This window comes from Mytilus californianus, unplaced genomic scaffold, assembly GCF_021869535.1.
Source record: "Mytilus californianus isolate M0D057914Y unplaced genomic scaffold, xbMytCali1.0.p SCAF_6, whole genome shotgun sequence".
Taxonomy (NCBI): Eukaryota; Metazoa; Mollusca; class Bivalvia; order Mytilida; family Mytilidae; genus Mytilus; species Mytilus californianus.
Window position 1 is genome coordinate 36187885 of NW_026262712.1, and position 18841 is coordinate 36206725.

The following is an 18841-nucleotide window of genomic DNA, read 5'->3' on the forward strand; positions in this document are numbered from 1 at the left end:
ATGTTTAACAACTATAAAATTGTAGAAGGGAAATTATACACATATAAAAAGTCATAATTTAAAGGAATGTCATGAAAGTGTGAACATCTTTATATCAAACTAATGCAGACATGATTATTAAATACTCCCTTGTTTCTGGTATAAATTTCATTGATTTTGTAAAAAAATCTTTTTGATGATTCAAACTAAAAAAGAAAATATTGTTTCGTTGCTTCCAAAATTTAAAATTTCTCAATTAAGGTAAATCTGGATGATTAATAATTTGTGTAACTAAAGTTTGAGATGCAAAGTTAACCTGCATTGAACACACAGTTTATTCTGTATTGAAAATGCAGTACAATCAAGAGAAGACAACTCTTTAATTACAACATTTCAATGAATTGGTTCCTAAAAATAAATAACACAAATGAGGTATCTATTGTATGCAACATTTGAAATATTAGCAAAAACATTATTTTACTTTATAACTTCATTCTACTTTCAGAAAGGCAGATTTTTGTATTTAGTTTTATAACAATTCTATCTTTAATATTAAAAAAAAGCAGTCTTTAACCAAAACAAAATTTAAAATCATAAAATTTCTCAATTCATCCCTTTTAAAAAAATCACTTATAAAAAATGAAGGAGTTTTAAGTTAAAAAATAATGTCATAGAGAATCAAAGAAATGTAATTTTTCAAACTGAATCCATAAATTCACTTTAAAAACATTTTATAAATCTTGCATTTATATAGTAAAAAGATGTAAAACTATGTACACTTCAAAATTAAGCACTAAAATTATGTTGGAATTGATTAAAATACTGAAAAAAGTCAGGGAGAAAACCTATTTACAATATATTTGTGATGGTTTTCTGTCATATTCACAAAATTCTCCACTATTGAGTAAAAATTAAAAATAGCTCTGCATTTCTTTGTTATACAAGTACCCTGAAACTATGTGTGATAAATTCATTTTTAAATATACTTCAAAGAGAAACAATCTTTATGATTCTAATATTGCTATAGTTTATAATTGTGAAGCTGGATTGTCATAAGCGTAAGCTGCCTTTCCAATGTCTGTTAACTGTGAGTCAGCATTGTATAATTTTTCCTTGGTATTAGGTCCCCAGTCAGCTGTTGGCGTTGTTACTATTATAAGTCTCTGTAAATATAAATAATATGTGGTTAAGTTGATGTTTGATGCAATAATATGTGGTTAAGTTGACGTTTGGTGCAATAATATGTGGTTAAGTTGACGTTTGGTGCAATATGTGGTTAAGTTGACGTTTGGTGCAATAATATGTGGTTAAGTTGACATTTGGTGCAATAATATGTGGTTAAGTTGACGTTTGGTGCAATATGTGGTTAAGTTGACGTTTAGTGCAATATGTGGTAAAGTTGATGTTTGTTTGGTGCAATATTATGTGGTCCAGTTGACATTTGTTTGGTGCAATAATATGTGGTCAAGTTGACGTTTGGTGCAACATTATGTGGTTAAGTTGACGTTTGGTGCAATAATATGTGGTTAAGTTGACGTTTGGTGCAATAATATGTGGTCAAGTTGACGTTTGGTGCAATTATATGTGTTTAAGTTGATGTTTGGGGTGCAATAATATGTGGTTAAGTTGACGTTTGGGGTGCAATAATATGTGGTTAAGTTGACGTTTGGTGCAATAATATGTGGTCAAGTTGACGTTCGGGGTGCAATAATATGTGGTTAAAATGATGTTTGGTGCAATAATATGTGGTCCAGTTGATGTTTGGTGCAATAATATGTGGTCAAGTTGATGTTTGGTGCAATAATATGTGGTCAAGTTGATGTTTGGTGCAATAATATGTGGTTAAGTTGATGTTTGGTGCAATGTTATCTACAGTGGTTATCAAAAATGTAGATTACTGTGAATCAATTATAATTCATGGAGTACTAATTTTCATGAGTTTTGTATGGATAGTTTAACCAAAAATTCTTTGAAAACAATAATGCATTTCACAGTGAGCAACTCTCACAAAGAAGACCTTTTTGGTCTCTGTCTCTGTCCTGTTTCAAAATACAACTTAGTTACCTTGCAAATTCAATTGCAATCTTTAGCACATGTACCCAATGTTTCATTGAATAAAATTCTTAATTTTTAAATCCAACATTGTGATATTTATAAAGCAACACTGCCAAAAAACAATTAATTAAATAATTGAATATTTCAGTGTATACTCACATCAGTGACTTTCCCAGGAGTGATGATGAATTTATAAACAAAGTACAAAGGTATAGGACATAACACTATGGCAGATACACACCATCCAATAATCTGGGCAAATTCTGGGAAAAATACTCCATCTTTTACTTTAGGTGGTACATACTTGATTAGACGGTATGCAAACAGACCCTGTAATGTAAAGTCAACATGATACATAAGTAATGGTTAAAATATTACTTTAATTTAGGTACATAGTCAATCTCATAGTATACAAACAGACCATGTAGCTTTTCCCAACAACATAAATTGTCAAAAATCTGTAAAATTTATTCAGTATGAGCAGTGAAAACAAGTAATGAATGAAATATAGAATAGTCTTAAAATATTATTTTACACTATATAAGACCTCCTTTTTTCTTTTATTCCTAGATGCATGGTGTTTAATTTAGTAATAGTTAACTATATGTTTTTGTTTACTTTTGCTTGAACCTTTCTTTTTTTCCAGAGAAGTGGGATGTTGTTGGTTGTTGTGGTATTTTGTACTGTTCACAGCATGTTGTGGAATTTTGTGCTGATTTTTATCACAATATAGGCCCTTGGACAATTGAGCATTTTGATCTCTGTTGTGCACTACCTATAGCTATGCACAATACAATTAAATAGGAAGTATAAAAATGTTAAGAAGAGTATATTTCAAATACTCATAACAACATTTTTAAATTGTTTTACATTATTTTCGGGGCTTTTTATAGCTGACTATGCAGTATGGGCTTTGCTCATTGTTGAAGGTCGTACAGTGACTTATAGTTGTTAATTTCTGTGTCATTTTTGTCTCTTGTGAAGAGTTGTCTCATTGGCAATCATACCCCATCTTTTTTATATTTCCTGATATACAGATTATTTTAAAAATACCTAAAAGTTTTATACATAGAGTAAAGATGATTAAACCTGAAATTCTGTATATTCATAAATTTTTGCATGCATTTATTATTGCGATTTTTTAAAAGTGGATAAAAATTTGAAATTTATTGTAATTAAGTCTAATCTGCATAAATATATATGCATCAGGTGTCATAATGCATGTAATTATTGCAATCGCACCCAGTCCTTGCAATAATTTCTGAACAGTATATTACTTACCCCAATAAGAAGTGGTGAAGCTAACACCCAACAAAACAACCAATATGTTGTTGGTGCTGGGGTTTTACCCAACATAAATTCAATATCTTTTATAAATCTTGTCACTCCTGTGAAAAAAAGTAAAAAGAACAATTTTTTTTGGTATGAATAATAATTAATTTAAAGTATCTGATGAAAAAGTTGGTTGATAAGAATAAAGGGCAGATAACTCAAACTGAAATTTTAAAACAAATAATATACGTTAGGGAAGAATTTTTGAGTTAGAACCGGATAGCTTTGTATACATCAAGTGTGTTGTCGTGTAACAGCATGGCATTCTCTAAATTGTGCCATGGACTGAACATTCCTACTTCGACTAGACAATCATGTCTGAATGGTTTTGCACTGCTCATGTATAGCTTGCTGTTCGGTGTGAGCCAAGACTCTGTGCTGAAGGCTGTACTTTGGCCTATAATGGTTTACAAATTGTGACTTGGATGGGGAGTTGTCTCATTGGCACTCATACCAAATCTTATTTCTTGATCTTCATGTTTAGCTGCTTGATTTATGATAAATCATGAAAATTGTTAAAAAAAAACAATCATCTTAAATTCATTTGGCCATGAATATTTCTGTTGATTTAAAGTTTATGGTTCATTCATATGTTCATAAAGAAACATGATGTTCATCTTCATTTAAAACCCTTTTAACTTCCTTGTTCAAAGAAAATACGACTGACTTACCATAAACCCATAGTACGGATACACAGTCACATGTCGCTACACACAATACAGAGAAATCACTCACCATAAACCCATAGTACAGATACACTTTCACATGTGGCTTCACACAATACAGAGAAATCACTCACCATAAACCCATAGTACGGATACACAGTCACATGTCGCTAAACACAATACAGAGAAATCACTCACCATAAACCCATAGTACGGATACACTTTCACATGTGGCTACACACAATACAGAGAAATCACTCACCATAAACCCATAGTACAGATACACTTTCACAAATGGCTACACACAATACAGAGAAATCACTCACCATAAACCCATAGTACGGATACACATTCACATGTGGCTACACACAATACAGAGAAATCAGCGCCATAACTCTCCATCAATCCTACTATATAATCTCCTGTCTGTAAAAATAATAAAACATCATTTACAAACAAGACGGAGTTCAATGCATGCAAACCACTTCATCTAATTAGACTACGGTAATTTCTTTAGAGATAATCTCAAGTCAATTTGCATTAGTCTCCAATTTTGGAACTAAACAATATCTTAATATCTAAAACTCTGCACAAATACTTCTATATATTTTAACAACTATATAAAAATATAATAAAGACTTTATTCTTTGTCAAATTCTTTGTTATTTTACCTCATACTATGCACTCTTAGCCATTTAAGTATTCTTATTAAACTAAAATAGTGATTGTCATTTTGGTGTTCTCTGTATCTTTTTAAATTTTATCAAGAAACATTTTGTACTCCTCTACCCTTTGCCACAGTAAAAAACATCTTGCATTGTCCTTCAAAACCATATCAATTTCGTTACAATTTGTTTAAATCTTCTTTACATTATTTTATTCACAATTGCTTATAAAAGTAGATTCTGTTTTGTATAGTATAAATAAAAAAGTACCAGAGTTATTTCCCTTATATTGTAACTATTTTTTTTAGAATTTTCAATGATACATTTAATATCAATTTAGATAAAATAGACATTTTGTTAAAGAGCAGAAAATAAAATTATTACTGTTCAAGAAGAATAAAATACACATGAGACTTTAAAGCTACTGGTGTAACATGTCAAGGCCAAGAAGAAACCCACCATGTGCACCAAAACATACATATGAGCACGACTATAATACTCACTTGCATAACACACCTCAAAGCCAAGAAACACACAATTCAACAATACACATATGACTTTTATACTTACTGGTGTTATACATGGTAAAGCCATAAAGAAACATATCACTCCCAATCCAATACCCATGTGACTCTTATATTTTCTAAGTTTTGGGAACTCATCCTGTATACATGTCAAAACTGTCTCCAATAAAGCAAACTGCAAAATAAAAATAGGCATTACATATCACAAAACTCAAAGAATTACAGCCGATTTCAATGGGTGTGAAAGCAAAGGTAAAAGTATTGGTTAGCTTGCTTGCTAGCTGAACCGTGAAGACTAGGTTAGGTAAACTATCCTCCTTTTAAGAGTAGACTAGTCTGATAGATTATCTGTCTGTAGGACTAAGCTACTTTGAAAGGAGGGTAGTATACCTTACCTTATAATGACTTCATGGTTCAGCTAGCAAGCAAGCTAACCAAAGATATTACCTTTGCCTACATACTCAATGGAATCGGCTGTAACAGTTGATTCTGTTTCATACTAATCTATGACTATCTTACAAACTGGACTTGTTGGTATTTCATAGGGAACCAATGCTTTATAAAATAAAACTTGCCTATAGGTTTGCATAGAAATAGTCCACAACAATATAATTATTCCTAAATCCATAAAAAATAAAAGAATCCACAGTATTATTATCATTGCACAAATTAAAAAAAAAATGTTGGGAATAATATTCAAGTTTTGTTAAGAGTATAAGACGAAATTATCATACTAATGTAATAGATGGGTTATTTCCAGTCAAAAATTAGAAAAAAGTCCTGGTCTTTTACAAAATTTATTAGAAAAGAACTCCTGTAGTTTATATTACCATTAAACACGATTTATAGGTGCAAAGGGGAGATAATCCTTTTCCTTTAAATAAAATGTACAACTATCTGTCTTACCTCACTGTCAAGTCCAAGTGTAAACAACATGAAGAAAAACAAAACAGACCATAATTGAGGTAGAGGTAGGTTAGACAATGCCTCAGGGTAGGCTACAAAGGCAAATCCATAACCTGTAACAGAAAAAAATATAATTAATGAATTGTATTTTCTACTAGAGATTTTTTTTGTTTGTTTTAACAGATTCTGAACAGAGGATCATTTCTGAATTGTTGTGATAGTCTCAGTGGTATCAAATTCAATATCAAATATCATCTTTGATTAAAATCTTAAAAGAAAATGGTAGCTGTAGATTTGTGGCTGCCATGAATTATTTGGATTCTAATGGGACAAATTCAGTAATTTTGTTAACTGTGGTAGCCCTATACGCAAGATACTGTTTTGGCTGTTCCATTTTACCCCCATATGATAATATTATATAATTTAATAAAACAAAAAAATTTAAATCGTATTTTTCACCTACATATGTTCTTCTAATGTAATTTTATTGCATTCTGAGATGTATAGAAGCTTTAAAACACTGAGTGTTTACATTTGATTTTTTGATTACGAAAACATACATATGATGTCACCTTGTTTCATTGCCATGCAAAGACGATAATATTTCATGAAATTTTCCTTTGATGAAATTTCAGCACGAAAAAAATAAATTGAAATGGACTGATATGTTTATTTTGCTTTAGAATAGATATAACTAATGGTATCTGAATCTTGGACTATAATCTGTGGGTTTTAATGTCAAAATTTGAGAATACCTGCATGGTAGTATAATTAAGTTGGGCGTAACACGGAACAGCTAGTTTTATGTAGTTATGTGCTTGCGCTAAAAGTAGATATACTATGATTATACTGGTTGACGATAACAGGTTGTCATATTAGAATTTAAATTTTAAAATAGCTTTACAAATTAAGACCCAAGGCATGCTACAAGAAACTTACAAAGTAATTTATGGCAAACTATTTCTTCAACGTTTGATTAAAAATGGAAAACATCCTTGCTTACCTCCCCTTGCAACTTCTGAGACTTGAAGTCCTGTTTTCTTAGCTAATCCTCCAAATGTTGTAAAGATGACAAAACCTGCTATTATACTGGTAACCAGATCCATTACAGCGATTAACAAGGCATCACTATAAATATAAACCAGTGTTTAAATAATAAAACATGACTATTAAAACATACTATAAAGGCCCTACAGATGAAGCTAGAAATAAAAGAATTTGTCACACAAATGCCATGCTCAAGCTTTGCAATTTTCGAGTTAAAAGGGATCTATTTCTAGAACGGTAAATGAATCACTACCCAAATTCAAACTGTCTGTAAGCATATGAATTTCATTAGTTTGTAGCACTGTGTATGAGTTTCATTAAAATTGGATGAGCCAAGCTTTAGAGTTAAGAGTGCAGAAACAAAGTTGGACAGACAGAAGGTAATAATTAACTATAATAAAAATAATTACCAAAAAATAACTGACCATGTTAATTACATTACATCCCATCATATTTGATCATATAAATATAAATAAAGACTTAAATTTTCTGTCAAGGAAAATTAATCTTACCCATATACATTGTTGCTGAATTTGTTGTAACTTCCAAACATTATAATTCCACCAAACGATACACTGAGAGAGAAAAACATCTGTCCTGCTGCAGCAACATATACCTATAATAAATAAATTATATATATGTTAGACTCAGATCGACGTTCGGTCTCTAATCGACGTCCTTTCCTCAAATTGACGTCCAATTCGGACGTCACATTCTCAAATCGACGTCCAAATGTTTGATCCTCTAATCGACGTCCAATGTGCCGTCATGTATTGCCAAAACGATGTCCGATTTATTGTAGTCTTCTCTTATCGATGTTCAATATCAATGAATAATAAAAAAAGAAATTGCTGCACTTACACTTATACATGTACATGCAAATTAATAAATGGCATATGCGTATACTTAAATAAGAACCCAACGACAAAGAAAACAAAACGACATATATATAGGGCAACACTCAGTCTTCAACAATGGACAAAATAAAGAAGTAAATGTCAACTGTAAGAGTATTATAATTTGGACTATGTAAGAATTTTTTCAACAAATTCATTTGTTTTACACCTGGAGTGAAAAATATACAAAATAAATTGGCATTATGTTTTTATGTTGTGCTATTACACCACTGTTTCAGGTTAGGGGAGGCTTAAGCGCTCACAAACATGTTCCAAATATTTTATGTGCCTGTAGTCTAGTGGTTGTCGTTGGTTTATGTCTTGCATATTTGTTGTTCAGAATTTTTTTTGTTATAGTTTAGTTTTTAGTTCTATAATAATTGTTTTATATGTTTCATGTCGTGACCTTTAATTGCAGACTTTATCATTCCATGATTCATTGTTGAAGGACGTACGGTATAGATATAAGAAGATGTGGTATGAGTGCCAAAAAGACAACTCTCCATCCAAGTCCCAGTTTATAAACAAAAAACATTATAGGTCAAAATACAGTCTTAAACACGCAGCCTTGGCTCACACCGAACAGCAAGCTATAAAGGTAAAGGGCTATATAATTGCTTACATTCACTTCATTTGAACTCTGGTGTATAGTTGTCCGATTAGCAATCTCACCACATCTCATTGTTTTTAATAAGCTCTTAAATTACATAAAAATTGATATCACAACCTGTAAACATTGGTAATACATTTAAAAAAAAAGAATTTTAAATATATTTTATTTGTCACATAACCTATGTTTTGGTTGTAAAAATATTGACCTAGAACTGTCTTTACTACTTTTTTTATATTTATTCTTCTCGGACAATCCACGTTTCAGTTCTGTTATAAACTTTGCTTGTCCCCATTTCCGCAGTTTTGTTCATTTGTTTTAGATTTATTTCCGTATAATACGGCATGTTGGCCAAAAATGTCTCAGCGTTTGCATCTTTCCATAGGTCCATTAAAACGGACAGCGATTAGAGAAGTTTAAATTTGGACGTCGATTAGAGGAGCCAAACATTGGACCTCGGTTAGAGGGGGATATAATTTCCGCCGATTTGGAATCTTATTTTATTGTGACGTCAGCTTTGGACGTCGATTTGAGGAACTGACGTCGATCTGAGTCTTACATATATATGTTGTAATACATAATTTTAAAGATAAAATAAATATGTCCTTCAAATTAAAGTAAAACTTTTTTCTTTATAATTTTTTCAGGGCTATTAAAGCAATGGAAGGCCCTAAAACATATTGTGGTACTAGACAGATATGGGTAAAGGAACTTTTAACAATATATCTCATAGTAAATAGTCTGCAGTCAGGAATATCAAACTCCTTAGTTTCCCCTCATAAGGTATCATTGAAACTCACAAGCTGAAATACAAATTTCCCCAGCCTAGAAGTGAATTTTAATTTAAAAATATTTACAAATTAATCTTAAGGTGGTACCAAACACCTTGATTAAAAAATTTCATTGGATATATAGCAGTTAGACAAACACTAATTCTGATCATTGAGAAGCTAATATTTCCTTAACATAATACAACATTATTAAAACACTCAGCTGATTTTTACAGAGTTATCTCCCTGTAGTGTTAGGTACCAACTTGAAAGAGTTACAAATCAAATATAGGACTTCTCAAATTTTAGGTACCCATGGTATAAAAAAAAACACTATAATTAATTGACAAACACAGGGAATTGAATTTAAAACAAAATTCAGTACAATTGTCTATGATGATAATGACCACTATTTCTGTAAGTATATCTTACAATCATGACTCATATATATATACCTTTAGATCTGCTAGTTTGGACCATTCAGGTATCAAAAAATATTTTACTCTATCAATAGCACCATCTAGTGTAGCTCCTCGGATCAACAAAATCAACAAGATAACATATGGGAATGTGGCTGTGAAATATACAACCTGAAAAGATAAGAAGTAAAAGTTCCAGTCCAGCAAAAAATAAAAAAAGATTTATGGGTTGAAAACCTACAAATAAATTCATATATTAAAATGCTAAGTTATATCAAAAGCCACCTAAGTTCATCGAAAACAATCCCCCTTTACGGAATGCATCCAAATTGAATATTTGTAAAATGGACTTAATGGCATCCTGCACAAACTTTAAAAATGCGTCAATAGCTTCTAACAGAACTTTTATCTCCAAATGTAACAATTTCAAAGGCTATATTGACAGTATCAATGGTAATAACAGAACAATTACTCAATCTGTCTTGGTAAAGTAAAACATAGTTTGTCTGGCAAAAATAAACAAATCTTGTTAGCTTAGGAATGAGCAAATCACTGCCGATTAAAAATCTATTCATTTCAAAACATATGATGTATAAATTTGCAAGGCAAATTATGGTTAATCAAACAAATATAAATAAGATCACACACATTTCCATTTCAAAGGTGCTCTATCAAATTATATTGTCTTAAACACACAAAATATAAATGAATGTGCTCTATATTATTAGACATTGACTTGCATACATATATATCATAAAACTTACTTCTCCAGATGACTTAATTCCCCTTACTAAACAGAGAACAACAACAATCCACGACAACAGCAGACAGAGTGCTAACTTCCATTGTGGATTTCCTGTGTCTGGGTAGAAATCATCAGCCTTGTTTATTACAGTTTTACTGAAAAAGAAATTGTTCTTAGAATAGGGGTGGTATTAATCTTACAGATAACATCCATTTCATATTTAAACTATTTGGATTGTTGTAGTTGTACAAAAGACAACTGTTACTGTAGATTCCTTTTTATTTGTTAGATATTAATTTTCTGGGTTTTGTTGGAATAGGTGAACCAGGAAATTAAATGCTTAACGATTACATGTACAAATGTTCTATTGCCTTGAACACAGACATTGGTAAAATCATGAAATAAAATACCCACGTAAATAGGCTACTTGCCAATTCCCGTAATTGACCCTGTAATTAAAGATTCCTTTTTTAGTTGTCTCCCTTATGAGGTACATTAACTTTTATTTACAATGGAGAGCCAGCAGAAAGAGCAAATTTACCTGTGCGTAATGTGAGTAATCTTTAAGGTTTTTAAATCTTATGATTACATTAATTTGTTGTTCAGCTAAATACTTTTGACATTAGAAATTTTTTTTAATGAAAAATTAGTTAAACCGAGGATACATCACTTTCAATTCATCATGCTTTGCATTGGTAAATGCCAATTTTGTCCGGTATGGAACCAGTCGACGATTGACAAAGGGAAGTAATTTGTTTAAAAAGTGTGTAATAACAGAATCAAATCGGTAATTGGCAAATGGACTATTGGTACCCACGAAAATTAAAGAATCCAAAGTATATAATTATATCTTTCTTTACAAAAATAAAGTTTCAGGTTGAAAGACGTGTCAATTTTTTAACCTGATTTCATTTTTAAAAAGCAGATTTTATATATACTACTGTAAAATTTATAAACTTAACAAACATCCTTCCATAAAATTTATGACCTTGATTACTATTACCTACTCAAAATACAGCTGTGCTACAGGTACTGGGACATCTCCTTGGTATGTGACATTAGTACCGTTAAATCCCTGGTCAGACAATATAGAATCTGTACCGTTCAAAAAACATCTACACGCTTTGTTATCAGTCAATAATTGTGTAATGTTCATAGAGCAATAGTCTAATCTCTGTGTCGTCTGCTCCACACATCCTAATGGTAACCATTCCTACAATACAAACATTGGAAGGTTAACTACATCTAGGTCTTGTTACAAGAATGGCTATATATTAAAAGACAATTGTGATAATAATTAAACATCCAGTGGCAAATATTACATGAATAACTTTTATTTAGAAGAAGACACCAATGTATATGAATTGATATCTATAAACCCGGTTTTATTTCTCATTTAATTGTTTTATAAAATATTTCATGGTGATTTCATAGTCGACTATAAAGTATTTTTTTCTCATTTTTTAAGACTGTCGGGTGACCTTTAATTGCATATATCCACATTATACTTATTTATATGGTGGATAGTTGTCTCATTGGCAATCATACTTCATCTACTTATTTTTATATGAGTACTTGGCTGAAACTCTTTGAGCCAAGTGGTTTAACAATCCCTGTCAAAATTTATGGTGGACTTATCATGGCAGTTTAGAACATATATGGTTGTGGCAATGGGATCTGAACAGTTTTTTTAAATATATCTTAGAAAAAATAACTAAATAAGGTTTTGACATTTTAGTGCAAAACATGCCTGCTATATGCTATATACAGTTACACAATATTGCAAATTCACATGTTGTAATATTTTTCATACCATCAATAATCAAAATGAATTGATTAGTATGTCCCTAGTAAGCAGTGTTTTGTATAAATGCTCAAAATGGCAGCTTTAGGTCAGCTTCAGGCATTCATTTTAGTCAAATGTTCAGAAAAAGGCCATTATGTTTTATGAGACTCGAGTGCATATACTTGAAACTAACTGAATTTTAGTCAAGTTTAGTTACTTCTCGAAAATTCCCATAATGAGAAAAAAGCTTTTATGTCTCATTGGCAATCATCATACCACAATTCATTTCAATCTGTGGATTCATTTATTTTCTTGGGTATCAATTAGGGTGGATTGAGGAAAACTTGCATTTTTGTTGATATTTGATTTCGTGATTTTGCAAAGCCTATAGAAAATGTGTAATTCGTTGTACATTTATATTCGTGGTTCACCTGTACCCACAAAACCCACGAAAATTGGTATCCAACGAATAATAATGAATCCACAGTATATGGAAAATTGAGCAAAATTTTGAATAATAACTGTTTCCTCATTTTATAATGTCCATCTTGAAATTGTTCCAAATCACTAGTCTAGACCATACTTACATCTTCACAAACAGTCCAAGGTACAGTTTTCTGCATGGAGGAGAAGAAGTAGATCCGTGTATAGGCCATGATCACATTATAGTAGATTGCAACTACTAAGGATATTAGAGCCATAGATATACCAATACCTGCAAAGTTAATACATTTGTATAAGATTTATATTTAGTGTATACATGTAGGCCATGATCACGTTATAGTAGATTGCGACTACTAACGATATTAGAGCCATAGATATACCAATACCTGCAAAGTTAATACATTTGTGTTATTTATATTTAATACGAAATAAATTATTTTATAACATGAAGAAATTGAAAATATTTTGTATTATGTAATAAATCTTTGTACAAAATTCATCATTTACAATACATTAAACCTGCATAAAATTATTTTGTATAAAATTCTACACCTATAGTTTTCTCACATTTACAAATGAAAATTGTAAATGTATTTCAGATATACTTCAATATTACATGTACCAGCAAACTTTTCTCATCAGATGTGGAAAAACAATATAAGTGTTTAATACCATTAGGTCCGAGTACACAGTTATCGTCCTTTGATTTTTCGTTGTCCACGAATATAGTCCCTAGTGTGGACAGTGTGTTACTTGCCAATTTTTTTTACCCCTTCCAAATTTATTTCTCCATGTTTTATGACTCAAATAGCAAGTAGGGGGGTGAAATGACACTGTAAAAAAATTTGGGTCATGAATTTTAAAGTAAAGTAGTGATTTGGTCCAGCTGAAAAATGTTAAAAATTAGCACTTCAGAAGCTGTCAAAAGATTTGAAGACCCCCTTAACATAAAATTGTCCATATTTTGAGTTAGAGCCGATGAAGTTTTCTATAATTTTGATATAATTTGTCCCAAAAGTAGTACAACACACTGTAAAAATATTATTGAGAAAGCGCAGGTGGGATTTTTTTAATTTTCATTTATTGTCTAAAAGAAATGCACTACGAAATAACTGTGTACTCGGACCATTAGGCAAAATAAGATCAAAATAAAAAAAAATAATTCTAGGTTGCCAAATTCCACAATGAAACGTTTTTTGTAGGTGGATTAAAACCCTATTTTTATTTCTTTCAAACATCACATATCTGAAAAATGTCTCTCCATCATTATCTCAAACTTCAAAGATTGAAACACTAATTATAAATTAAACAAATAATAAACCAATGATTTTTTTCTTCAAACCATGAAATATCAGTTAACAAATACTACTACAAAAACACTATTACCTTTAGCACTTGGGTTCATTTTCCAAACCCCTGTTGGTCCTAAACCAGAGAATTGACCCATTACTTACTCCATGAAGTACATGGGCTTTCCTATCAGGAACTGTAGGACTAAATAAGCAATCAGGAAGGCAGCTGAAATTAAGAAAAATAATATGAATAAAATTCTCAAATATTAAGATATATGATTGTTTGTTGGTTTATTGGACTGAAAATTTGTATGCAAGTAACCCATCTTGCTGCCACAGTTGTGGACCCTTGCTGCAACAGTTGTGGACCCTGCTGCCACAGTTGTGGACCCTGCTGCCACAGTTGTGGACCCTGCTGCCACAGTTGTGGACCGTTTGTGCAGAGATCAAATATTGAAAAGATTGTCATCTGCAACAGTTAAAGCAGTTGGAAGATTTTTTCATTGACTGATTGAATTCTTCCACCAAAATCTTTTTACTTATAAAACAATAAAACAATTTACAATATAGTTTTATCTATGATATGAAATCCAAAACTAGAACTTGTCTCTATTTATATTTGTGTCACATTCTCATTAGAAATATTTAGGTGTGATGCGACTTGTGATGATGGTTAATTAGACATTTAATATGTGAATGGCATACAATACCATGATAAACAGGAGATGCTGATACTTTATAATGATTCCATGCATTATGCATTGTTGCCTATAGAAAAAACTTAAAATACTTAATAAATAAAAATTTTAGAGTATAAATTTCTATTTTTTTAGCATGAATCTGGCAGCTTATGACACTTTAATCATTTAACATGTTTAGTTTCCTTACAGACTAACAGACTTGGGGTAATTGTTAATCAGCTGTAATTGATTACAATTTTTCAAGTAATCATTGTAATCATTAATTAGCCAAAAATCTGATTACATGTAATTTAATTTAATCAATTACTTTTCAAAATACCCTGTAATCCTGATTACTTTTTGATTACATTCTGATTACAATGAAAAAAATCTTAAACTGTGTTTATGGTCAATAAATGAACCTTTTTGTTATTCTTATTTAATAAATATTTAATACGTTTAAATAGTTTGGTTTACTTTATCATGTTTATAAATCATGTTAATTGATTATTATACTTCAGTAAAAAATAAACTGTTACAGTATTGAAAAGTCATCATAAGCCTAAGAACAGATATTTAATACAATTATATGTCTCTGGCCTTAGTAAAAGATATTGTACATATATTCACAATTTAAAGATGTACATATATATATTTGATAATAACTGTTATATTTAAGTATACTTTTCTTTAACCCTGAATTATAATCTTTTGTTAATATTGTGATATTTGTCAACTTTGAATTGACAGGTAGGAAACCAATTAAGGTTTTTTTTAATTGCAATTACCAATTGAGTATAGCTATAGGACAATATATATGATAAGAGATTAATCAGACATGTGGACATGGTGGAAATTTATCTCATTAGCACAAACTAAATTAAAAGTTGGACAAATATTTTGTTTCAAACAAGCAAATTTTTGTATGTATTTGGACTGGACATGTAAAATTCAATGATTTTAGTACTTGTTTATGTTTACAACTTGATTTAACAATTCTATTAACATTTTACATAGTTTTTATCTGGCAACTTTATTTCATCCATATTTTAACTTCCATAAACAGCACCTTGAAATACATATAAAGTCTGGAAGAGGTCAGAAGGTAAACAGCAAACTCTTTATAAAGCTATATTCAATTGAAGTCAAAATAATTCAGAGATCAATGATGATAAAGTGTAATGGGTCATAACCAGTGACACAATGTTCATGTATGTATGTAGTGAACTTTTGTGGTTTATTAAATAGATGAAGTTTGAAGTTATCATTTTATAATATATCAAACAAAATCCTTTCTAAAATGCTCTTGATATATTAAACGGTAATTCATTCACATCATTCAAAATGTTTTTTTTTTTTTAAATTCATTGTAATCAGATGTAATCATGATTACTTTGCCAATGAAATCATTAATTTAATCAGACACTTTCAGAAATGATGTAATCATTAATTTAATCAGACACTTTCAGAAATGATGTAATCATTAATTTAATTTAATCGTACAAATGACAAAGTAATTGTAATTAAATCAATTACATTGAAAGTAATCGGACCCATCTCTGCAGACTAACAGTAAATCTTTTCTTCTTTAAATTTTGGCTTTGTGAAAGGGTTAAAAAGAGTTATGTCAGACAATGTAAATTTGCAATTTACTAATTCAGAACAATAAAAACTTTTGAGTCAGACTTTTGGTTAGAATAACTTGATTCTGTCTATGTATCTATTACAAGCTAGAAATTTAATGAAAAACCTGCAGTGTGAAGGTGTTAACCATAATTTACATACATGCATCTAGTCTACATGTTCTTACTGTTTTCTTGTCAAATCATTTAATATTATGCTAAATTTCAGACTAAAATTAATCTTTACATTATAACATATGAAATAATTTTAATACATGTTTAAATTCAATCAGTTTTCACATTGGTAACACATGTACTTGAAAGACATGTCATTAAGTTGTCTACATTTCAATTTACAAATCATTTCCAAAGATTTCTTTCAGTGAGTCATAATTATACAATGTACAAATATACAGCCAGTTAAGAAGCAGTAAAGATCGATCAGATTTTAAATATTTGGGTAAAACATGATTGTCTTTTAAAAAACAACGCCATAAAAACCAATCAACTTAAATGATTTAGTCAAACAAAACCTGTTATACCAGTTATTGCCAGAATGTAGGACAGAAAGTCACAGGACAAAAAGTCACGGACAAAAAGTCACAGACAAAAAGTCACAGGACAAAAAGTCACAATTCAGTTTTGAGATTATTTTTCTTTGAACCAGAAAACACTTATTTTGAAATTATTTTTTTTTATATTTCTTGAAGTTTTATATATGAAGCAACTTTGTAATTAAAATTTATTTAATAAATATCAATAATGATCAAATAATTGTTATGAAAACAAAATGTCAAAGTGGCTTGGTACTTAAATTGGCTTCATTTTGCCAAAAATATATCATTGGCATGATTAAAATTAAAAAAATTCTCATTTATCAAGGTTTATGAGTAATTTCCTCAACTTAAAAATGAACATATGTAATAAAAAGAAAATATTTCAAAATATATTTAAACAATTGTCAAAAAAATATTTGTGACTTTTTGTCCTGTGACTTTTTGTCCTATCAAATTTGTGACTTTATGTCCTGTGACTTTTTGTCCTGTGACTTTCTGTCCGTTTACCTATTGCCAGTACATTTATTCTTTAAAATATTCAACTCCTTTAATTTGTCCTTACATGTATATGAGATACATGCAGTGATAAACTATTATTGCATTCATTAATTTTTCCCATACATTTCAGCTGTTAAAATGATTGTAATTAATAGGTAAGAGTAGATTCTTCAAATTGACAATGACAATTTACCCTGATTGACCTTCAGTCAACTGTGGTAACTTGTTCGTAAAAATGAACATTGGGCTAGTCAGCCTAGTGGCCATGCAATATCTTACTATCTAGATCATTGATTATCAACTTGTATTGTAAAATAAGCGCTCAGATATATTTCACTTAACTATGTTAATTTAAATCACGCATTAATGTGTCATTCAATGGTATAGTTCTATTTATCATTTAATTAACATAAGCTTTAACAGCTATAAACATGAATAACAGTAATACCTCCTCCATTTTCATAGGCCAGGTAAGGGAAACGCCATACATTTCCTAATCCTACAGAAAGTCTTATGCATGACAGAATAAACTCCCATTTGGAGCCCCATTGTCCTCTATCTTCAGTATCTTCGTCAACATTTACATCAACATCTCCATTCCGTTCTTTTAAGCCATTATTTACATTGTAGCTATCTTTTGTGTCTATCTGCAATTAAAAATGTAGAAAATAGCTTTAATAAATCAATCAGATTCATCTAGTCTTGAGTTATTACAAGTCATAGAAGATATACATTTTGCATTTCTGGTTAAAATCCTGATAAGGCCTGAACAAAATATAATTATATTATCTGCCTCGCTATCCCTTCCCTTAATTTTTATGCTGACCCTAACAGATATTATGAACATTCTATTGTTTGAGCACAATTTACAATGATTAAGTCCCAAAATTCTCCATGAATTGTACATGTTATATAGTGTTATAAAATAAAACACTTTTACCTGCCATTACCGTTTTTTTCTGCCAGGAGATAGGAACCATTAAAATCATGTGTGTATGTTTGTTTATTGGTAGCAATTTTATTTTCTTTCATCGATCATTTACAGTGGATTCATTTATTTTCGTGAATTTCAATTTTTTCGTGAATTGAGCTTAAGGTAGATCATAGGTATATATTTCTTGAGATAGAATTTTCTTATACTTTGCCAAAATAAAGATTTTACTATGCTTTTTTCAAAAATATAATAAAAAGTATGGGTCACTGTGCTATTTTCCAAGCTTTGAGTCGTTGAAAATTGCCTAAATTTGGTTAGATTGTTCATGAAAAAACACATTTGTGTGCATAAAAAAAAATCTATGAGATAGAATTTTGAAATAAATTGTGAGAAGATAGGTTTTATAATATGTTTT

At 30.2% G+C, this 18841-nt stretch overlaps 1 protein-coding gene across 1 annotated transcript; it reads right to left on the minus strand.

Annotated features, from left to right (window-relative positions):
- Positions 1–1007: 1007 nt before the first annotated feature.
- Positions 1008–18138, minus strand: LOC127705621 (sodium- and chloride-dependent neutral and basic amino acid transporter B(0+)-like). Its single transcript, XM_052209949.1, has 14 exons — positions 17941–18138; positions 14230–14361; positions 12987–13114; positions 11621–11826; positions 10633–10768; positions 9905–10039; positions 7686–7789; positions 7130–7254; positions 6127–6239; positions 5267–5395; positions 4358–4457; positions 3316–3422; positions 2194–2364; positions 1008–1142 (listed from the first exon to the last, which is right to left on the minus strand). The coding sequence occupies exons 2-14, from the start codon at positions 14288–14290 to the stop codon at positions 1008–1010; spliced, it is 1650 nt and encodes a 549-aa protein (XP_052065909.1). The 5' UTR covers positions 14291–14361; positions 17941–18138.
- Between the last annotated feature and the right edge of the window lie 703 nt (positions 18139–18841).